The sequence below is a fragment of the Oncorhynchus kisutch genome, linkage group LG30, assembly GCF_002021735.2.
Source record: "Oncorhynchus kisutch isolate 150728-3 linkage group LG30, Okis_V2, whole genome shotgun sequence".
NCBI classification, from domain to species: domain Eukaryota; kingdom Metazoa; phylum Chordata; class Actinopteri; order Salmoniformes; family Salmonidae; genus Oncorhynchus; species Oncorhynchus kisutch.
The window spans coordinates 49,136,723-49,160,853 of record NC_034203.2 but is presented as its reverse complement, the minus strand read 5'-3'; the positions used below and the strand labels follow the sequence as shown (position 1 = coordinate 49,160,853).

General features: G+C 45.1%; 1 protein-coding gene across 2 annotated transcripts in view; it reads right to left on the bottom strand.

The window, feature by feature from the left end:
* The window catches only part of rgs20 (regulator of G protein signaling 20), a 35,496-nt gene extending 21,972 nt beyond the window's left edge, over positions 1 to 13,524 (bottom strand). For both annotated transcript variants that reach the window (XM_031810932.1, XM_031810931.1), the window contains exons 1-2: positions 13,309 to 13,524; positions 4,464 to 4,669 (exon numbers count right to left, since the gene is read on the bottom strand). In XM_031810932.1, coding sequence (XP_031666792.1) covers positions 4,464 to 4,669; positions 13,309 to 13,371 — 269 coding nt within the window. In that variant the 5' untranslated portion in view covers positions 13,372 to 13,524. The remainder of the gene's footprint in view (positions 1 to 4,463; positions 4,670 to 13,308) is intronic.
* Between the last annotated feature and the right edge of the window lie 10,607 nt (positions 13,525 to 24,131).

Below are 24,131 nucleotides of genomic sequence, written 5' to 3'. Positions count from 1 at the left end.
TATACTGTAGGGTGATGTATTGTAGGGTGATGTACTGTAGGGTGATGTATTGTAGGGTGATGTACTGTAGGGTGATATACTGTAGGGTGATGTATTGTAGGGTGATGTACTGTAGGGTGATGTATTGTAGGGTGATGTACTGTAGGGTGATATACTGTAGGGTGATGTACTGTAGGGTGATGTACTGTAGGGTGATGTACTGTAGGGTGATGTACTGTAGGGTGATGTATTGTAGGGTGATATACTGTAGGGTGATGTATTGTAGGGTGATATACTGTAGGGTGATGTATTGTAGGGTGATGTATTGTAGGGTGATGTATTGTAGGGTGATGTACTGTAGGGTGTTGTGTGATGTACTGTAGGGTGATGTACTGTAGGGTGATGTACTGTAGGGTGATGTACTGTAGGGTGATGTACTGTAGGGTGATGTATTGTAGGGTGATGTATTGTAGGGTGATATACTGTAGGGTGATGTATTGTAGGGTGATCTACTGTAATGTAATGTACATTAGGGTGATGTATTGTAGGGTGATGTATTGTAGGGTGATGTATTGTAGGGTGATGTATTGTAGGGTGATGTATTGTAGGGTGATATACTGTAGGGTGATGTACTGTAGGGTGATATACTGTAGGGTGATGTATTGTAGGGTGATATACTGTAGGGTGATGTATTGTAGGGTGATGTATTGTAGGGTGATGTACTGTAGGGTGATGTATTGTAGGGTGATGTATTGTAGGGTGATGTATTTTAGGGTGATGTACTGTAGGGTGATGTACTGTAGGGTGATGTATTGTAGGGTGATGTATTGTAGGGTGTTGTGTGATGTACTGTAGGGTGATGTACAGTAGGGTGATGTACTGTAGGGTGATGTATTGTAGGGTGATGTACTGTAGGGTGATATACTGTAGGGTGATGTATTGTAGGGTGATGTACTGTAGGGTGATGTATTGTAGGGTGATGTACTGTAGGGTGATCTACTGTAGGGTGATGTACTGTAGGGTGATATACTGTAGGGTGATGTACTGTAGGGTGATGTACTGTAGGGTGATGTATTGTAGTGTGTTGTGTGATGTACTGTAGGGTGCAGTACTGTAGGGTGATGTATTGTAGGGTGATATACTGTAGGGTGATGTATTGTAGGGTGATATACTGTAGGGTTATGTATTGTAGGGTGATGTATTGTAGGGTGATGTATTGTAGGGTGATGTATTGTAGGGTGATATACTGTAGGGTGATGTACTGTAGGGTGATGTATTGTAGGGTGATGTATTGTAGGGTGATATACTGTAGGGTGATGTATTGTAGGGTGATATACTGTAGGGTGATGTATTGTAGGGTGTTGTGTGATGTACTGTAGGGTGATACACTGTAGGGTGATGTATTGTAGGGTGTTGTGTGATGTACTGTAGGGTGATACAGTGTAGGGTGATGTATTGTAGGGTGTTGTGTGATATACTGTAGGGTGATGTATTGTAGGGTATTGTGTGATGTACTGTAGGGTGATGTATTGTAGGGTGTTGTGTGATGTACTGTAGGGTGATGTATTGTAGGGTGTTGTGTGATGTACTGTAGGGTGATATACTGTAGGGTGATGTATTGTAGGGTGATATACTGTAGGGTGATGTATTGTAGGGTGATGTACTGTAGGGTGATGTATTGTAGGGTGATCTACTGTAGGGTGATGTATTGTAGGGTGATATACTGTAGGGTGATGTACTGTAGGGTGATGTATTGTAGGGTGATCTACTGTAATATAATGTACATTAGGGTGCTGTATGATTCATAATTGTTTTACATTCATTTAACTAGGCAAGTCAGTGAAGAACAAATTCTTATTTTCAATGACGGCCTAGGAACGGTGGGTTAACTGCCTGTTCAGGGGCAGAAAGACAGATTTCTACCTTGTCAGCTCAGGGATTCGATCTTGCAACCTTTCGGTTACTAGTCCAACGCTCTAACCACTAGGCTAACTGCCACCCTATGATGTGTAGATGTAGGGATATGTACTGTAGGGTGCTGTGTGATGTAGGGTGCTGTGTGATGCAGGGTGCTGTACTGTAGGGTGCTGTGTAGCTGTAGGGTGATGTTCTGTAGGGTGCTGTGTAGGTGTAGGGTGATGTACTGTAGGGTGCTGTGTAGGTGTAGGGTGATGTACTGTAGGGGGATGTACTGTAGGGTGATGTACTGTAGGGTGCTGTGTAGGTGTAGGGTGATGTACTGTAGGGTGCTGTGTAGGTGTAGGGTGATGTACTGTAGGGGGATGTACTGTAGGGTGATGTACTGTAGGGTGCTGTGTAGGTGTAGGGTGATGTACTGTAGGGTGCTGTGTAGGTGTAGGGTGATGTACTGTAGGGGGATGTACTGTAGGGGGATGTACTGTAGGGTGATGTACTGTAGGGTGCTGTGTGACGAAGTGTGCTGTGTAGGTGTAGGGTGCTGTACTGTAGGGTGCTGTACTGTAGGATGATGTACTGTAGGGTGCTGTGTAGATGTAGGATGATGTACTGTAGTGTATTGTAGGGGGATGTACTGTAGGGTGATGTATTATAGGGTGCTGTACTGTAGAGGGATGTACTGTAGGGTGATGTATTGTAGGGTGCTGTGTAGATGTAGGATGATGTACTGTAGGGTGCTGTGTAGATGTAGGATGATGTACTGTAGGGTGCTGTGTAGATGTAGGGTGACGTACTGTAGGGTGCTGTGGAGATGTAGGGTGATGTAGGGTGCTTTGAGAGACCCCAGGTGGTGAGGGTAGGCAACAACATCCCGCTGATCCTCAACACTGGGGCCCCACAAGGGTGCGTTCTGAGCCCTCTCCTGTACTCCCTGTTCACCCACGACTGCGTGGCCATGCACGCCTCCAACTCAATCATCAAGTTTGCGGACGACACAACAGTGGTAGGCTTGATTACCAACAACGACGAGACGGCCTACAGGGAGGAGGTGAGGGCCCTCGGAGTGTGGTGTCAGGAAAATAACCTCACACTCAACGTCAACAAAACTAAGGAGATGATTGTGGACTTCAGGAAACAGCAGAGGGAACACCCCCCTATCCACATCAATGGAACAGTAGTGGAGAGGGTAGTAAGTTTTAAGTTCCTCGGCGTACACATCACAGACAAACTGAATTGGTCCACCCACACAGACAGCATCGTAAAGAAGGCGCAGGAGGCTGAAGAAATTTGGCTTGTCACCAAAAGCACTCACAAACTTCTACAGATGCACAATCGAGAGCATCCTGTCGGGCTTTATCACCGCCTGGTACGGCAACTACTCCGCCCACAACCGTAAGGCTCTCCAGAGGGTAGTGAGGTCTGCACAACGCATCACCGGGGGCAAACTACCTGCCCTCCAGGACACCTACACCACCCGATGTCACAGGAAGGCCATAAAGATCATCAAGGACAACAACCACCCGAGCCACTGCCTGTTCACCCCGCTATCATCGAGACGGCGAGGTCAGTACAGGTGCATCAAAGCTGGGACCGAGAGACTGAAAAACAGCTTCTATCTCAAGGCCATCAGACTGTTAAACAGCCACCACTAACATTGAGTGGCTGCTGCCAACACACTGACTCAACTCCAGCCACTTTAATAATGGGAATTGATGGGAAATGATGTAAAATATATCACTAGCCACTTTAAACAATGCTACCTAATATAATGTTTACATACCCTACATTATTCATCTCATATGTATACGTATATACTGTACTCTATATCATCTAATGCATCTTTATGTAATACATGTATCACTAGCCACTTTAACTATGCCACTTTGTTTACATACTCATCTCATATGTATATACTGTACTCAATACCATCTACTGTATCTTGCCTATGCCGCTCTGTACCATCACTCATTCATATATCTTTATGTACATATTCTTTATCCCCTTATACTTGTGTCTATAAGGTAGTAGTTTTGGAATTGTTAGCTAGATTACTTGTTGGTTATTACTGCATTGTCGGAACTAGAAGCACAAGCATTTCGCTACACTTGCATTAACATCTGCTAACCATGTGTATGTGACAAATAAAATTTGATTTGATTTGATGAATGGTGCTGTGTGATGAATGGTGCTGTGTGATGAATGGTGCTGTGTGATGAATGGTGCTGTGTGATGAATGGTGCTGTGTGGTGAATGGTGCTGTGTGATGAAGGGTGCTGTGTGATGAAGGGTGCTGTGTGATGAAGGGTGCTGTGTGATGAATGGTGCTGTGTGATGAATGGTGCTGTGTGATTAATGGTGCTGTGTGATGTAGGGTGCTGTGTGATGTAGGGTGCTGTGTGATGTAGGGTGCTGTGTGGAACAATGCTGGGTGTGTGACACACTACTAGAAGTGCATGACAAGAGTTTGCGTCCCAAATGGCACCCTATTCCCCATAGGATTTTAATCAAAAGTAGTGCACTATAAAGGGAAACGGGTGCTGTCTGGGATGAATCCATTCTGTTCGTACCAGGAACAGCTACAGCAGCAGCACCAGCAGAAGCAACAGGCGTTGTTCCCTCTCTGGTTCACCTGGCTCTGATTCCCCTGGTTCTGGTTCCCCTGGTTCTGGCTCTGGTTAGGGTCCTGCTGGGTCGGTGCCGTGCCACCCGCCATCGACTCCTGCTGCACCGACATCTGACGCTTTCGCATCTCCATACGCTCTGATCCCATGGGCTGGAGGGACACAGAGACACAGAGGGTTAGATCCCATGGGCTGGAGGGACACAGAGATACAGAGGGTTAGATCCCGTGGGCTGGAGGGACACAGAGATACAGAGGGTTAGATCCCATGGGCTGGAGGGACACAGAGATACAGAGGGTTAGAGCCCATGGGCTGGAGGGACACAGAGATACAGAGGGTTAGATCCCATGGGCTGGAGGGACACAGAGATACAGAGGGTTAGATCCCATTGGCTGGAGGGACACAGAGATACAGAGGGTTAGATCCCATGGGCTGGAGGGACACAGAGATACAGAGGGTTAGATCCCATGGGCTGGAGGGACACATAGACAGAGGGTTAGATCCCATGGGCTGGAAGGACATAGAGACACAGAGAGTTAGATCCCATTGGCTGGAGGGACACACATGGTTAGATCCCATTGGCTGGAGGACAAAGGACAAAGAGGGTTAAATCCCATTGGCTAGAGGGACACGCAGAGGAGTGGGACAGACAGACAGACAGACAGACAGACAGACAGACAGACAGACAGACAGACAGACAGACAGACAAGGCTGATCCCATGGGGCTGAAGACAGACAGACAGACAAGGCTGATCCCATGGGGCTGAGGACAGACAGGCAGACAGACAGACAAGGCTGATCCCATGGGGCTGAGGACAGACAGGCAGACAGACAGACAGACAGACAAGGCTGATCCCATGGGGCTGAGGACAGACAGACAGACAGACAGGCAAGGCTGATCCCATGGGGCTGAGGACAGACAGACAGACAGACAGACAGACAGACAGACAGACAGACAGACAGACAGACAGACAGACAGACAGACAGACAGACAGACAGACAAGGCTGATCCCATGGGGCTGAGGACAGAAGAACAGACAGACAGACAGACAGACAGACAGACAGACAGACAGACAGACAGACAGACAGACAGACAGACAGACAGACAGACAGACAGACAGACAGACAGACAGACAGACAAGGCTGATCCCATGGGGCTGAGAACAGACAGACAGACAGACAGACAGACAGACAGACAGACAGACAGACAGACAGACAGACAGACAGACAGACAGACAGACAGACAGACAGACAGACAGACAAGGCTGATCCCATGGGGCTGAAGACAGACAGACAGACAAGGCTGATCCCATGGGGCTGAGGACAGACAGGCAGACAGACAGACAAGGCTGATCCCATGGGGCTGAGGACAGACAGACAGACAAGGCTGATCCCATGGGGCTGAGGACAGACAGGCAGACAGACAGACAAGGCTGATCCCATGGGGCTGAGAACAGACAGACAGACAGACAGACAGACAGACAGACAGACAGACAGACAGACAGACAGACAGACAGACAGACAGACAAGGCTATAGGTTTCAAGTCTGCAGACATTTGCTCATCTCCTGTCCTGCACACACGTGTTCACATTTTCCGTCTGTTGCCTGCATCTCAGTCATAGTTGTTTTTGTTACCAATAATAACTTTGGAAATGTGTGCGTTTCTATCAAAGTAAGTGTCTTATTATGTTATAATAGTTTCTGCATGTCGTGTTATGTCGTTTCTACTGTAGCATAATATATTTGTGTATATTCCTTATAACCATGGACACGAAAGGCAACGTTACTAATTTCATAACCTTTGTGGTGTATTCAATGCTTAGGTAGCTAGCTACAATGCTAATTGCTTCAGAGAAGTATTAGCATGTGTTGTATTTTGACGCTACCCTGGCCTTATGACCCCCAAGTGGCGCAGCTGTCTAAGGCACAGTGTCTCAGTGCTAGAGGAGTCACTACAGACACCCAGGTTTAAATCCAGACTGTGTTTCTATCAAAGTAAGTGCCTTATTATGTTATAATAGTTTCTGTGTGTTATGTTATACAGTTTCTACTGTAGCTCACTGTGTGTATGGAGCATAATATATTTGTGTATATTCCTTATAACCGCGGACAAGCGAGGTAATGTTACTCATTTCATAAGGTCGGTTAGGATCACTACTTTATTTTAAGAATGTGAAATGTCAGAATAATAGTAGAGAGAATGATTTATTTCAGCTTTTATTTCTTTCATCACATTCCCAGTGGATCAGAAGTTTACATACACTCAATTAGTACTTGATAGCATTGCCTTTAAAATGTTTTACTTGGGTCAAACGTTTCGGGTAGCCTTCCACAAGCTTCCCACAATAAGTTGGGTGAATTTTGGCCCATTCCTCCTGACAGAGCTGGTGTAACTGAGTCAGGTTTGTAGGCCTCCTTGCTCGCACACGCTTTTTCAGTTCTGCCCACAAATATTCTATAGGGTTGAGGTCAGGGCTTTGTGATGGCCACTCCAATACCTTCACTTTGTTGTCCTTAAGCCATTTTGCAACAATTTTGGAAGTATGCTTGGGGTCATTGTCCATTTGAAAGACCCATTTGCGACTAAGCTTTAAATTCCTGACTGATGCCTTGAGATGTTGCTTCAATATATCCACATACTGGATAATCCACATAATCCACATTTTTTTATGGCGGTTTTGGAGCAGTGGATCCTTGCTGAGCAGCCTTTCAGGTTATGTTGATGTAGGACTTGTTTTACTGTGGATATAGATACTTTTGCAACTGTTTCCTCCAGCATCTTCACAGGGTCCTTTGCTGTGTTCCTGAGATTGATTTGCACTTTTCTCACCGAAGTACGTTCATCTCTAGGAGACAGAACGCGTCTCCTTCCTGAGCGGAATGATGGCTGTGTGGTCCCATAGTGTTTATACTTGCGTACTATTCTTTGTACAGATGAACGTGGTACCTTCAGGCGATTGGAAATTGCTCCCAAGGATGAACCAGACTTGTGGAGGTCGACAATTTTTTTTCTGAGGTCTTGGCTGATTTCTTTTTATTTTCCCATGATGTCAAGCAAAGAGGCACTGAGTTTGACGGTAGGCCTTGAAATACATCCACAGGTACACCTCCAATATACTCAAATGATGTCAATTAGCCTAACAGAAGCTTCTAAAGACATGACATAATTTTCTGGAATTTTCCAAGCTGTTCAAAGGCAAAGTCAACTTAGTGTATGTACATTTCTGACCCACTGGAATTGTGGTACAGTGATTTATAAGTGAAATAATCTGTCTGAAAATAATTGTTGGAAAAATGACTTGTGTCATGCACAAAGTAGATGTCCTAACCGCCTTTCCAAAACTTTAGTTTATTAACAAGAAATTTGTGGAGTGGTTGAAAAATGAGTTTTAATGAGTCCAACCTAAGTGTATGTAAACTAGTTTTAATGACTCCAACCTCAGTGTATGTAAACTAGTTTTAATGACTCCAACCTGAGTGTATGTAAACTAGTTTTAATGACTCCAACCTAAGTGTATGTAAACTAGTTTTAATGACTCCAACCTAAGTGTATGTAAACTAGTTTTAATGACTCCAACCTGAGTGTATGTAAACTAGTTTTAATGACTCCAACCTGAGTGTATGTAAACTAGTGTTAATGACTCCAACCTAAGTGTATGTCAACTTCTGACTTCAACTCTATACGTTGACAATTCCACATCGAAACATTACACTTCTTTTTCATCCTATCTTCAATATACTGTATATTGGGTTGTTGAAATTGTTGAATTTTATATTTGATTAGATCTTGTTTCAATGTCATGCCATCAACCTAAATAAAGAGCTATATTGAAATAAAGTAAGAAGTATTTTCTGAACAGAGACTCCAATTAGTATATGAGGGGTAATGCACTTCACTGAAAACAAGTCTGCCATCCAGATGCCTACCTCTACAGACCCTGCTTGACTTTGTAAACAAGTGTGTACATTTCAGCTGAGCTATCATGCCAACACATTTAGACATTGGTCAGCCTCCAACCTCAATTGAATATTGGAAAGGAACTCCTTTAGCTTCTCTTACACAGGGTGTATGAGGTTGGGTTTATGTAGGCTACATTGCCATGTGATTTGCCCAATAACATGATTTCAACGTGACGCTAGATATACTAGCATTCTTCCATGGTTCTTCTTTGGAAGCTTATAAGGAGTTATCATTCGCCCTATAAATAGGATGCCAAAGATAATAATACAAGTTCCTTTGGATATCGTCTTGTATATTAAGGATGGTTGGTTGATTTGTAATCTACAAGTTTTTAATATGTTGGATTCACGTCTCCATCTCAACCAAAAATCCAAGTTAAAGAATAGGACTACATCAAATCAAACTTTATGCATTTAAAGTTTGATTTGCGCAACATGATGGTGTTGGGCAAATCAGATGTCAACGTAGCCTACATAAACCCAACCCCAGCTAACAACGAACATTCCCCCAACTTTAGAGTTCCCTTAAGAGTCTCTTAAGAGGTTTTCATATGAATGTTCCCGTGATGTGCATGGAATGTTTTCAAGAGACCATTCCCTTAATATGAAGTAGAACTTAGCCAGAACATAGTTACCATGTTCTCAGAACCTACTATATTAATGTTCAAGACATGTTTCATTGGAACGTTGTAAGAACATTTGTGTCCGAAGAAAAAATCTTTAATCACATTACCGAGCCAATTAAGGCCCTGATTGGTTAACCACTGATCCATTCATAGCTCTCTGTCTGTTGGCAAGGTTAGGGATACACACACAGTGTTTTAACATAGTGTTTTTAACATGGTGTTTTTAACATTTCATTTTTAACATATAGTGTTTTTAACTTACATATTTGACCAGGATGCATTGCTCGCAGGCAGACTAAATAACTTTTTTGCCCGCTTTGAGGACAATACAGTGCCACTGACACGGCCCGCAACCAAAACATGCGGACTCTCCTTCACTGCAGCCGACGTGAGGAAAACATTTAAACGTGTCAACCCTCGCAAGGCTGCAGGCCCAGACGGCATCCCCAGCCGCGCCATCAGAGCATGCGCAGACCAGCTGGCTGGTGTGTTTACGGACATATTCAATCAATCCCTATCCCAGTCTGTTGTTCCCACATGCTTCAAGAGGGCCACCATTGTTCCTGTTCCCAAGAAAGCTAAGGTAACTGAGCTAAATGACTACCTCCCCGTAGCACTCACTTCCGTCATCATGAAGTGCTTTGAGAGACTAGTCAAGGACCATATCACCTCCACCCTACCTGACACCCTAGACCCACTCCAATTTGCTTACCGCCCAAATAGGTCCACAGACGATGCAATCTCAACCACACTGCACACTGCCCTAACCCATCTGGACAGGAGGAATACCTATGTGAGAATGCTGTTCATCGACTACAGCTCGGCATTTAACACCATAGTGCCCTCCAAGCTCGTCATCAAGCTCGAGACCCTGGGTCTCGACCCCGCCCTGTGCAACTGGGTACTGGACTTCCTGACGGGCCGCCCCCAGGTGGTGAGGGTAGGCAACAACATCTCCACCCCGCTGATCCTCAACACTGGGGCCCCACAAGGGTACGTTCTGAGCCCTCTCCTGTACTCCCTGTTCACCCACGACTGCGTGGCCATGCACGCCTCCAACTCAATCATCAAGTTTGCGGACGACACAACAGTGGTAGGCTTGATTACCAACAACGACGAGACGGCCTACAGGGAGGAGGTGAGGGCCCTCGGAGTGTGGTGTCAGGAAAATAACCTCACACTCAACATCAACAAAACTAAGGAGATGATTGTGGACTTCAGGAAACAGCAGAGGGAAGACCCCCCTATCCACATCGATGGAACAGTAGTGGAGAGGGTAGTAAATTTTAAGTTCGTCGGCGTACACATCACAGACAAACTGAATTGGTCCACCCACACAGACAGCATCGTGAAGAAGGCGCAGCAGCGCCTCTTCAACCTCAGGAGGCTGAAGAAATTTGGCTTGTCACCAAAAGCACTCACAAACTTCTACAAATGCACAATCGAGAGCATCCTGTCGGGCTGTATCACCGCCTGGTACGGCAACTGCTCCGCCCACAACCATAAGGCTCTCCAGAGGGTAGTGAGGTCTGCACAACGCATCACCGGGGGCAAACTACCTGCCCTCCAGGACACCTACACCACCCGATGTCACATGAATGCCATAAAGATCATCAAGGACAACAACCACCCGAGCCACTGCCTGTTCACCCCGCTATCATCCAGAAGGCGAGGTCAGTACAGGTTAATCAAAGCTGGGACCGAGAGACTGAAAAACAGCTTCTATCTCAAGGCCATCAGACTGTTAAACAGCCAACACTAACATTGAGTGGCTGCTGCCAACACACTGACTCAACTCCAGCCACTTTAATAATGGGAATTGATGGGAAATGATGTAAAATATATCACTAGCCACTTTAAACAATGCTACCTAATATAATGTTTACATACCCTACATTATTCATCTCATATGTATACGTATATACTGTACTCTATATAATCTACTGCATCTTTATGTAATACATGTATCACTAGCCACTTTAACTATGCCACTTTGTTTACATACTCATCTCATATGTATATACTGTACTCAATACTATCTACTGTATCTTGCCTATGACGCTCTGTACCATCACTCATTCATATATCTTTATGTATATATTCTTTATCCCCTTACACTTGTGTGTATAAGACAGTAGTTTTGGAATTGTTAGCTAGATTACTTGTTGGTTATTACTGCATTGTCGGAACTAGAAGCACAAGCATTTCTCTACACTCGCATTAACATCTGCTAACCATGTGTATGTGGCAAATAAAATTTGATTTGATTTGATTACATTGTGGATGTTCATTTATAAAGTAATTATTATTCAACATGTCCTCACCTAGGATTTGAACTCTCAAAATTGGTTCACGGTACTCCGATCTCCGTTTCAGGTATTAGTTCATCTGACTATTCTCATCATTGATTTGATCAAAGGCCCTTTCCTGAAGAAACCCTACCCCCTCCTCCCTAGGTACTTGTGTAGATCTGAAACAACCTGATTGGTGTAATCAATAGGGTGAATGCACTTTGAAGTCAGTCTCAGCTCTGTTAAAAGTACACTCATGGTGATTCAGGAGTATCATTAAAACAGGTTAAAATGCCCCACCAACATTAGACAACAATACAGAAAACCCTTCAATTGTTGAAATAAGTAAATCAAATCAATGATGAGAATTGTCAAATTGACTGCTAACTGACAGACATGGTAGTGGAGCAGGAATATCTGAAAGCTGTGAACCAAGAGGTTGTTTTGAGCTCAAATCCCAGGTGTTGGATAATAATTACTGTATAAATGAACATTCACAATGTAATCAGGTATGTAAAATGTGGAAGTTAAAAGCACTGTGTGAGTATCCCTAACCGACAGACAATGTCTAAATGATAACTCCACTGTCTCGAACACAGATGGGTTACAAAGTTAAACAGGGTACACAGAGGATCTGGGTTAGAGCTGGTCGATATGGACACAAATCAATATCGCAATAAATTGCCTGAATTGATAAGGTAAATAGAATGCTTTAGAACACCCTGGACCACTGTTTCTATCCTTGAAACTACTACTACTAATGTGGTGGTTGTAGCCATTCATTGTCCCATTAACAATCACCCATATTAGCAAACTTATTTCATTTTAAACTTCACATTTCTCTAGTATAGGCTTCTTATCATAATGAACAATATCAGCATAATGCCTGCGATAAGTGGTCAGTGTGGTCGGTGTTGAAAATGGTTTGTTTATCATCCCGGCTCTAATCTGGATGGTACATTTGTTACCCCTCATATACCAGTAGGAGTCACTGTTCAGACAGGAAATGTGGGACTGTGGCTCCACATTTTATTTCAATATACCACTGCTCTTTACTGTGTTTAGGTTCATTGAAACAATCTTTTAAAAATGTATGTGTGAAATTTTCAATGCAATTTTCAATGTATACATAGTTCTGATGATTATGTTGAAATTAGATTGACTTAATCGGGTTGTTACATCAATGTTAATTAAATTGAAGTTTTGCCCCAATTTACAACGCTGGTTGAAATGAGATGAAAATAGCACTGGTTGATGACTTTTTAAAACCGATGTATTTTTTTTACATTGATTCCACGTCACAATACGTTGGCAAAGTACATTGAAACAACGTTGATTCAGCCAGTATGTGCCCAGTGGGTGGTGTCTGCATGTTCGCTAGTAAAATGGACCCAGACCAGGGAAAATAGGGAGATGGGGGATGATATTTGGATATTTGTAGCATTACCAAACAGCCTCTTTACGATTGGTATGTTGGTTCATTAAGAGCTGACATACGAGGAATATCGGTAGACTGACTTCACCATCACCAGCTGGATGGGGGTGGAGGAGGAGGAGGAAGAGGAGGAGGGGGGGATTCCGTACAGGAAAAAAATCCTGATGTCACTCAATCACAACTCGTATTACAGAATAAAACCTATAGATATCTACACGGCATAGGCTGTTGTGCGAGACGAACACAGAGAACCCGTTGAATAACCATCAGCCCAGAACACAACATCACATCAATAGGAAGTGCCATGATGAAGAGTGAACAGAAAAAGACGCAGTCGCTACGAAGCTTACAGCTCCATCCATCCATCGCCCTCTACCACCACTCGGTACAACCACCGTGACAGACCGTTTTAACCCGCCTAGCCCGCTCTTCTCCCGACCAGACCAGACCAGGACCCATCGGGAAACCAAATACTCACAGTTTCACCATGTATGCCCAGGGAGAAGAGGGAATTCTCTGCCAAGATTACATCCGTCGGCATACGACTTCTTCCACCCGACCGGCTGGGTGCTGTCAGTGCGCATGCGCATGCTGTAGTAGTAGTAGCGGGAGCATAGCTCGGACGGTGGATGTCACAGATTGATCTCACAGCTCTACAGATGGAGACTGCTGCTGTGCAGTATTTTAGATACCGAGGCGGTGCTACCGAGTGAGGTGGAGGGGGGATTGGGCTAGGGTACTTCTGCTGTCATCTCGAGTCATATCCAACATGATGGACATAGGCCTTCCTTCATGTGTTTAGTAGAGGGACAGTCAAGCATGCGTCTGTTCAAGCCAGAAACATAGGCTAGGACCCGATATGATAAGAAAGAAACCACAGTGTTCTCAGTAGATTAAATAGGTTCCGATGAGAAGATACACAATTAAAGTCATGCCGCTGTCTATGGTGCTGAAACAGCAAGGCTTGAACAGACAACTGGAGTAACCAGTTAAAAGGTTCACAGTAGCAGTCAGACTGGTTAGAAGGGTTACTATAGTTCCTAACTCTAGGAGTCTGAAACAGGTTCACAGTAGCAGTCAGACTAGTTAGAAGGGTTACTATAGTTCCTAACTCTAGGAGTCTGAAACAGGTTCACAGTAGCAGTCAGACTAGTTAGAAGGCTTACTATAGTTCCTAACTCTAGGAGTCTGAAACAGGTTCACAGTAGCAGTCAGACTAGTTAGAAGGCTTACTATAGTTCCTAACTCTAGGAGTCTGAAACAGACTGTATCCTCTGGAATGAGCTGATCACTCTGCTTCAGTGACATCTTCTGTCCTCATAGGCCTACAGTCTGTCAATGAGGTGAAAGACAACAGTGATCTCTACAGGATAACTGGCATACTGGAGCAAACTCAAACTTTGCTTATATTTTTGTTTTAAAAATTATTTATATACCTTTATTTAACTAGGCAAGTCAGTTAAGAACAAATTATTATTTACAATGACAGCCTACCCCAGCTGGGACAATTGTGAGCCACTCTATGGTTCTCCCAATCACAGCTGGTTCTGATACTGCCTGGTTTTGAACCAGGGTGTCTGTAGTGACAACTCAAGTGCTGAGATGCAGTGCCTTAGACTGCTACGCCACTCAGGAGCTGCCTGAGTTTCAGTGGAATAATTTGCTGGAATAATGTTTGAAACATGTTTGTGTCTTCATGTTTTCCAGATGTCTCAGTAGAGTTGTGTGAAAACAGGTAGCATGTTGGTATGTTGCATTTATGTGAATGAGTGAGTAAAAAATTAATAATAATCACACAGTGCTGAGGATGTTCTCTTTTTAACAAGCTGAATATGACGCATTGTTGAGCATAATCTCAATCACTCGATGGACACTAGATGGCCCTGTGTGCTCACCAACACACTGTCAGACACTACATATACTAATACTAAATGCAGAATGTTGTAAAAAAGCAATCAAGCCTGGAATTCATGTCATTTTGGCATTTGTTTGGCACTATTATCTATCCTTTACCCCTACCTACAGTATACTGCTGTTACTGTCTATTATCTATCCTTTACCCCTACCTACAGTATACTGCTGTTACTGTCTATTATCTATCCTTTACCCTTACCTACAGTATACTGCTGTTACTGTCTATTATCTATAATTTACCCCTACCTACAGTATACTGCTGTTACTGTCTATTATCTATCCTTTACCCCTACCTACAGTATACTGCTGTTACTGTCTATTATCTATCCTTTACCCCTACCTACAGTATACTGCTGTTACTGTCTATTATCTATCCTTTACCCCTACCTACAGTATACTGCTGTTACTGTCTATTATCTATCCTTTATCCCTACCTACAGTATACTGCTGTTACTGCCTATTATCTATCCTTTACCCCTACCTACAGTATACTGCTGTTACTGTCTATTATCTATCCTTTACCCTTACCTACAGTATACTGCTGTTACTGTCTATTATCTATCATTTACCCCTACCTACAGTATACTGCTGTTACTGTCTATTATCTATCCTTTACCCCTACCTACAGTATACTGCTGTTACTGTCTATTATCTATCCTTTACCCCTACCTACAGTATACTGCTGTTACTGTCTATTATCTATCCTTTACCTACAGTATACTGCTGTTACTGTCTATTATCTATCCTGTCGTCTAGTCACTTTACCCCTACCTACAGTATACTGCTGTTACTGTCTATTCTCTATCCTTTACCCCTACCTACAGTATACTGCTGTTAGTGTCTATTATCTATCATTTACCCCTACATACAGTACACTGCTGTTACTGTCTATTATCTATCCTTTACCCCTACCTACAGTACACTACTGTTACTGTCCATTTTGTTGATCCCTGCCTACAGACAGAAACTAAAACAAGAAGCTCCCACGCTGAGGTCTGTTCAACGCTGGTCCGACCAATCTGATTCCACACTCCAAGACTGCTTCCATCACGTGGACTGGGATTTGTTTCGTATTGCGTCAGACAACAACATTGACGAATACGCTGATTCGGTGAGCGAGTTCATTAGAACGTGCGTTGAAGATGTCGTTCCCATAGCAACGATTAAAACATTCCCAAACCAGAAACCGTGGATTGTTGGCAGCATTCACGTGAAACTGAAAGCGTGAACCACTGCTTTTAATCAGGGCAAGGTGACTGGTAACATGATCAAATACAAACAGTGCAGCTATTCCCTCCGCAAAGCTATCAAACAAGCTAAGCGTCAGTATAGAGACAAAGTAGAATCTCAAATTCAATGGCTCAGACACAAGAGGTATGTGGCAGGGTCTACAGTCAATCACGGATTACAAAAAGAAAACCTGACCCGTCACGGACCAGGATGTCTTGCTCCCAGGCAGACTAAATAACTTTTTTGCCCGCTTTGAGGACAATACAGTGCCACTGACACGGCCGCAACTAAAACATGCGGACTCTCCTTCACTGCAGCCGACGTGAGGAAAACATTTAAACGTGTCAACCCTCGCAAGGCTGCAGGCCCAGATGGCATCCCCAGACGCGCCCTCAGAGCATGCGCAGACCAGCTGGCTGGTGTGTTTACGGACATATTCAATCAATCCTTATCCCAGTCTGCTGTTCCCACATGCTTCAAGAGGGCCACCATTGTTCCTGTTCCCAAGAAAGCTAAGGTAACTGAGCTAAACGACTACCGCCCCGTAGCACTCACTTCCGTTATCATGAAGTGCTTTGAGAGACTAGTCAAGGACCATATCACCTCCACCCTACCTGACACCCTAGACCCACTTCAATTTGCTTACCGCCCAAATAGGTCCACAGACGATGCAATCTCAACCACACTGCACACTGCCCTAACCCATCTGGACAGGAGGAATACCTATGTGAGAATGCTGTTCATCGACTACAGCTCGGCATTTAACACCATAGTGTCCTCCAAGCTCGTCATCAAACTCGAGACCCTGGGTCTCGACCCCGCCCTGTGCAACTGGGTACTGGACTTCCTGACGGGCCGCCCCCAGGTGGTGAGGGTAGGCAACAACATCTCCACCCTGCTGATCCTCAACACTGGGGCCCCACAAGGGTGCGTTCTGAGCCCTCTCCTGTACTCCCTGTTCACCCACGACTGCGTGGCCACGCATGCCTCCAACTCAATCATCAAGTTTGCGGATGACACAACAGTGTTAGGCTTGATTTCCAGCAACGACGAGACGGCCTACAGGGAGGAGATGAGGGCCCTCGGAGGGTGGTGTCAGGAAAATAACCTCACACTCAACATCAACAAAGCTAAGGAGATGATTGTGGACTTCAGGAAACAGCAGAGGGAACACCCCCCTATCCACATCGATGGAACAGTAGTGGAGAGGGTAATAAGTTTTAAGTTCCTCGGCGTACACATCACAGACAAACTGAATTGGTCCACCCACACAGACAGCATCGTGAAGAAGGCGCAGCAGCGCCTCTTCAACCTCAGGAGGCTGAAGAAATTTGGCTTGTCACCAAAAGCACTCACAAACTTCTACAGATGCACAATCGAGAGCATCCTGTCGGGCTGTATCACCGTCTGGTACGGCAACTGCTCCGCCCACAACCGTAAGGCTCTCCAGAGGGTAGTGAGGTTTGCACAACGCATCACCGGGGGCAAACTACCTACCCTCCAGGACACCTACACCACCAGATGTCACAGGAAGGCCATAAAGATCATCAAGGACAACAACCACCCGAGCCACTGCCTGTTCACCCAGCTATCATCCAGAAGGCGAGGTCAGTACAGGTGCATCAAAGCTGGGACCGAGAGACTGAAAAACAGCTTCTATCTCAAGGCCATCACTGTTAAACAGCCACCACTAACATTGAGTGGCTGCTGCCAACACACTGACTCAACTCCAGCCACTTTAATAATGGGAATTGATGGGAAATGATGTAAAATATATCACTAGCCACTTTAAACAATGCTACCTAATATAATGTTTACATACCCTACATTATCCATCTCATATGTATACGTATATACTGTACTCTATATCATATACTGCATCTTTATGTAATACATGTATCACTAGCCACTTTAACTATGCCACTTTGTTTACATACTCATCTCATATGTATATACTGCACTCAATACCATCTACTGTATCTTGCCTATGCCGCTCTGTACCATCACTCATTCATATATCTTTATGTACATATTCTTTATCCCCTTACACTTGTGTCTATAAGGTAGTAGTTTTGGAATTGTTAGCTAGATTACTTGTTGGTTATTACTGCATTGTTGGAACTAGAAGCACAAGCATTTCGCTACACTCGCATTAACATCTGCTAACCATGTGTATGTGACAAATACAATTTGATTTGATTTGATTTGATGATATTATCTATCCTTTACCCCTACCTACAGTATACTGCTGTTACTGTCTATTATCTATAATTTACCCCTACCTACAGTATACTGCTGTTACTGTCTATTATCTATCCTGTTGTCTAGTCACTTTACCCCTACCTATATGTACATAGCTACCTGAATTACCTCGTACTCCTGCACATCTACTCCCTGTATATAATCATGTTATTACCTGGTACTCCCTGAATATAGCAATGTTATTACCTGGTACTCCCTGTATATAACCATGTTATAACCTGGTACTCCCTGTATATAAAAATGTTATTACCTCCCTGTATATAACCATGTTATTACCTGGTACTCCCTGTATATAATCATGTTATTAACTGGTACTCCCTGTATATAACCATGTTATTACCTGGTACTCCCTGTATATAACCATGTTATTACCTGGTACTCCCTGTATATAGTAATGTTATTACCTGGTACTCCCTTTATATAACCATGTAATTGCCTGGTGCTCCCTGTATATAGCTATACTCAGCCTTGTCTCTTGGTGTGGGGGCTGTGCTTTGGCAAAGTGGGTGGGGTTATATCCTTCCTGTTTGGCCCTGTCCGGGGATGTCCTCGGATGGGGCCACAGTGTCTCCTGACACCTCCTGTCTCAGCCTCCAGTATTTATGTTGCAGTAGTTTATGTGTTGGGGGGCTAGGGTCAGTTTGTTATATCTGGAGTTCTTCTCCTGTCCTATTCGGTGTCCTGTGTGAATTTAAGTGTGCTCTCTCTAATTCTCTCTTTCTCTCTTTCTTTCTCTCTCTCGGAGGACCTGAGCCCTAGGACCATGCCTCAGGACTACCTGACATGATGACTCCTTGCTGTCCCCAGTCCACCTGGCCGTGCTGCTGCTCCAGTTTCAACTGTTCTGCCTTATTATTATTGGACCATGCTGGTCATTTATGAACATTTTAACATCTTGGCCATGTTCTGTTATAATCTCCACCCGGCACAGCCAGAAGAGGACTGGCCACCCCACATAGCCTGGTTCCTCTCTCGGTTTCTTCCTAGGTTTTGGCCTTTCTAGGGAGTTTTTCCTAGCCACATATACAGGGAGCTAAATGAAGGTCAGATAGGAGAGGTCTGTTGATGGAGTATCTGATTGATGGTTGTTGCTGTCTGTTGTAATCCTCCAGGGGCCAAATACATAAAGCTTCTGAAAGCAGAAATGCTGATTCAGGATCAATTATATGGACAGTGGGAACCTGATCCTACACCAGCACTCCTTCTCTAAGATACCTGATACATACGGTCTCTCCTGAGGTCCTTTCTGAGGACAGATAGATGTGACTGTCTGGCTGGGTCCTTTCTGAGGACAGATAGATGTGACTGTCTGGCTGGGTCCTTTCTGAGGACAGATAGATGTGACTGTGTGGCTGGGTCCTTTCTGAGGACAGATAGATGTGACTGTCTGGCTGGGTCCTTTCTGAGGACAGATAGATGTGACTGTCTGGCTGGGTCCTTTCTGAGGACAGATAGATGTGCCTGTCTGGCTGGGTCCTTTCTGAGGACAGATAGATGTGACTGTCTGGCTGGGTCCTTTCTGAGGACAGATAGATGTGACCGTCTGGCTGGGTCCTTTCTGAGGACAGATAGATGTGACTGTCTGGCTGGGTCCTTTCTGAGGACAGATAGATGTGACTGTCTGGCTGGGTCCTTTCTGAGGACAGATAGATGTGACTGTCTGGCTGGGTCCTTTCTGAGGACAGATAGATGTGACTGTCTGGCTGGTTCCTTTCTGAGGACAGATAGATGTGACTGTCTGACTGGGTCCTTTCTGAGGACAGATAGATGTGACTGGGTCCTTTCTGAGGACAGATAGATGTGACTGTCTGGCAGGGTCCTTTCTGAGGACAGATAGATGTGACTGTCTGGCTGGGTCCTTTCTGAGGACAGATAGATGTGACTGTCTGACTGGGTCCTTTCTGAGGACAGATAGATGTGACTGCTTGGCTGGGTCCTACACATCACAACTGTGGAGCTGGACTCTGCCTCCTGTCATCACAGGACACTGTCTGCCTGTCTGTCTGTCTGTCTGGATTCATGCTGCTGGACTCTGACTGACCTTTATTGTAACTGGTCTTGCTACACTTACGCACATCAAGTGTGTGTTTTGGTGAAGTTGGAGGTGAAGTTTGTATCACATCCAATACACCAACAACAATGTTTATGATGTCAAAAACGTTTTTTTTTACAATCATCTCTTAACAGACCATAAAGATCAGACACCAGTCAGTTTGTTATATCTGGAGTTCTTCTCCTGTCCTATTCGGTGTCCTGTGTGAATTTAAGTGTGCTCTCTCTAATTCTCTCTTTCTCTCTTTCTTTCTCTCTCTCGGAGGACCTGAGCCCTAGGACCATGCCTCAGGACTACCTGACATGATGACTCCTTGCTGTCCCCAGTCCACCTGGCCGTGCTGCTGCTCCAGTTTCAACTGTTCTGCCTTATTATTATTGGACCATGCTGGTCATTTATGAACATTTTAACATCTTGGCCATGTTCTGTTATAATCTCCACCCGGCACAGCCAGAAGAGGACTGGCCACCCCACATAGCCTGGTTCCTCTCTCGGTTTCTTCCTAGGTTTTGGCCTTTCTAGGGAGTTTTTCCTAGCCACATATACAGGGAGCTAAATGAAGGTCAGATAGGAGAGGTCTGTTGATGGAGTATCTGATTGATGGTTGTTGCTGTCTGTTGTAATCCTCCAGGGGCCAAATACATAAAGCTTCTGAAAGCAGAAATGCTGATTCAGGATCAATTATATGGACAGTGGGAACCTGATCCTACACCAGCACTCCTTCTCTAAGATACCTGATACATACGGTCTCTCCTGAGGTCCTTTCTGAGGACAGATAGATGTGACTGTCTGGCTGGGTCCTTTCTGAGGACAGATAGATGTGACTGTCTGGCTGGGTCCTTTCTGAGGACAGATAGATGTGACTGTGTGGCTGGGTCCTTTCTGAGGACAGATAGATGTGACTGTCTGGCTGGGTCCTTTCTGAGGACAGATAGATGTGACTGTCTGGCTGGGTCCTTTCTGAGGACAGATAGATGTGCCTGTCTGGCTGGGTCCTTTCTGAGGACAGATAGATGTGACTGTCTGGCTGGGTCCTTTCTGAGGACAGATAGATGTGACCGTCTGGCTGGGTCCTTTCTGAGGACAGATAGATGTGACTGTCTGGCTGGGTCCTTTCTGAGGACAGATAGATGTGACTGTCTGGCTGGGTCCTTTCTGAGGACAGATAGATGTGACTGTCTGGCTGGGTCCTTTCTGAGGACAGATAGATGTGACTGTCTGGCTGGTTCCTTTCTGAGGACAGATAGATGTGACTGTCTGACTGGGTCCTTTCTGAGGACAGATAGATGTGACTGGGTCCTTTCTGAGGACAGATAGATGTGACTGTCTGGCAGGGTCCTTTCTGAGGACAGATAGATGTGACTGTCTGGCTGGGTCCTTTCTGAGGACAGATAGATGTGACTGTCTGACTGGGTCCTTTCTGAGGACAGATAGATGTGACTGCTTGGCTGGGTCCTACACATCACAACTGTGGAGCTGGACTCTGCCTCCTGTCATCACAGGACACTGTCTGCCTGTCTGTCTGTCTGTCTGGATTCATGCTGCTGGACTCTGACTGACCTTTATTGTAACTGGTCTTGCTACACTTACGCACATCAAGTGTGTGTTTTGGTGAAGTTGGAGGTGAAGTTTGTATCACATCCAATACACCAACAACAATGTTTATGATGTCAAAAACGTTTTTTTTTACAATCATCTCTTAACAGACCATAAAGATCAGACACCAGTCAGTTTGTTATATCTGGAGTTCTTCTCCTGTCCTATTCGGTGTCCTGTGTGAATTTAAGTGTGCTCTCTCTAATTCTCTCTTTCTCTCTTTCTTTCTCTCTCTCGGAGGACCTGAGCCCTAGGACCATGCCTCAGGACTACCTGACATGATGACTCCTTGCTGTCCCCAGTCCACCTGGCCGTGCTGCTGCTCCAGTTTCAACTGTTCTGCCTTATTATTATTGGACCATGCTGGTCATTTATGAACATTTTAACATCTTGGCCATGTTCTGTTATAATCTCCACCCGGCACAGCCAGAAGAGGACTGGCCACCCCACATAGCCTGGTTCCTCTCTCGGTTTCTTCCTAGGTTTTGGCCTTTCTAGGGAGTTTTTCCTAGCCACATATACAGGGAGCTAAATGAAGGTCAGATAGGAGAGGTCTGTTGATGGAGTATCTGATTGATGGTTGTTGCTGTCTGTTGTAATCCTCCAGGGGCCAAATACATAAAGCTTCTGAAAGCAGAAATGCTGATTCAGGATCAATTATATGGACAGTGGGAACCTGATCCTACACCAGCACTCCTTCTCTAAGATACCTGATACATACGGTCTCTCCTGAGGTCCTTTCTGAGGACAGATAGATGTGACTGTCTGGCTGGGTCCTTTCTGAGGACAGATAGATGTGACTGTCTGGCTGGGTCCTTTCTGAGGACAGATAGATGTGACTGTGTGGCTGGGTCCTTTCTGAGGACAGATAGATGTGACTGTCTGGCTGGGTCCTTTCTGAGGACAGATAGATGTGACTGTCTGGCTGGGTCCTTTCTGAGGACAGATAGATGTGCCTGTCTGGCTGGGTCCTTTCTGAGGACAGATAGATGTGACTGTCTGGCTGGGTCCTTTCTGAGGACAGATAGATGTGACCGTCTGGCTGGGTCCTTTCTGAGGACAGATAGATGTGACTGTCTGGCTGGGTCCTTTCTGAGGACAGATAGATGTGACTGTCTGGCTGGGTCCTTTCTGAGGACAGATAGATGTGACTGTCTGGCTGGGTCCTTTCTGAGGACAGATAGATGTGACTGTCTGGCTGGTTCCTTTCTGAGGACAGATAGATGTGACTGTCTGACTGGGTCCTTTCTGAGGACAGATAGATGTGACTGGGTCCTTTCTGAGGACAGATAGATGTGACTGTCTGGCAGGGTCCTTTCTGAGGACAGATAGATGTGACTGTCTGGCTGGGTCCTTTCTGAGGACAGATAGATGTGACTGTCTGACTGGGTCCTTTCTGAGGACAGATAGATGTGACTGCTTGGCTGGGTCCTACACATCACAACTGTGGAGCTGGACTCTGCCTCCTGTCATCACAGGACACTGTCTGTCTGTCTGTCTGTCTGTCTGGATTCATGCTGCTGGACTCTGACTGACCTTTATTGTAACTGGTCTTGCTACACTTACGCACATCAAGTGTGTGTTTTGGTGAAGTTGGAGGTGAAGTTTGTATCACATCCAATACACCAACAACAATGTTTATGATGTCAAAAACGTTTTTTTTTACAATCATCTCTTAACAGACCATAAAGATCAGACACCACCGCATGAATAGATAGATGTTTACTTCACTTCAACTCTCTGGCCTCACCAGCCTTCCTCCTCTCCTCTCCTCTCCTCTCCTCTCCTCTCCTCTCCTCTCCTCTCCTCTCCTCTCCTCTCCTCTCCTCTCCTCTCCTCTCCTCTCCTCCTCTCCTCTCCTCTCCTCTCCTCTCCTCTCCTCTCCTCTCCTCTCCTCTCCTCTCCTCTCTTCTCCTCTCCTCTCCTCTCCTCTCCTTTGCTTTCCTTTCCTTTAATCCCTCCCTCCCTCCCTCCCTACCTCCTCTTCTCTCCTTTCATCTCCTCCTCTCCTTTCCTCCCTCCTCACCTCTCCTCTCCTTTCCTCCCTCCCTCCATCCTCTCCTCCTCTCCTTTCCTCCCTCCTCTCCTCTCCTCCTCTCCTTTCCTCCCTCCTCTCCTCTCCTCCTCCTCCTCTCCTTTCCTCCCTCCCTCCTCTCCTCTCCTTTCTTCCCTCCTCTCCTCTCCTCTCCTCTCATTTCCTACTCACTACACTAAAATATCCTGAACAGTACCCTTTATCCATGTCC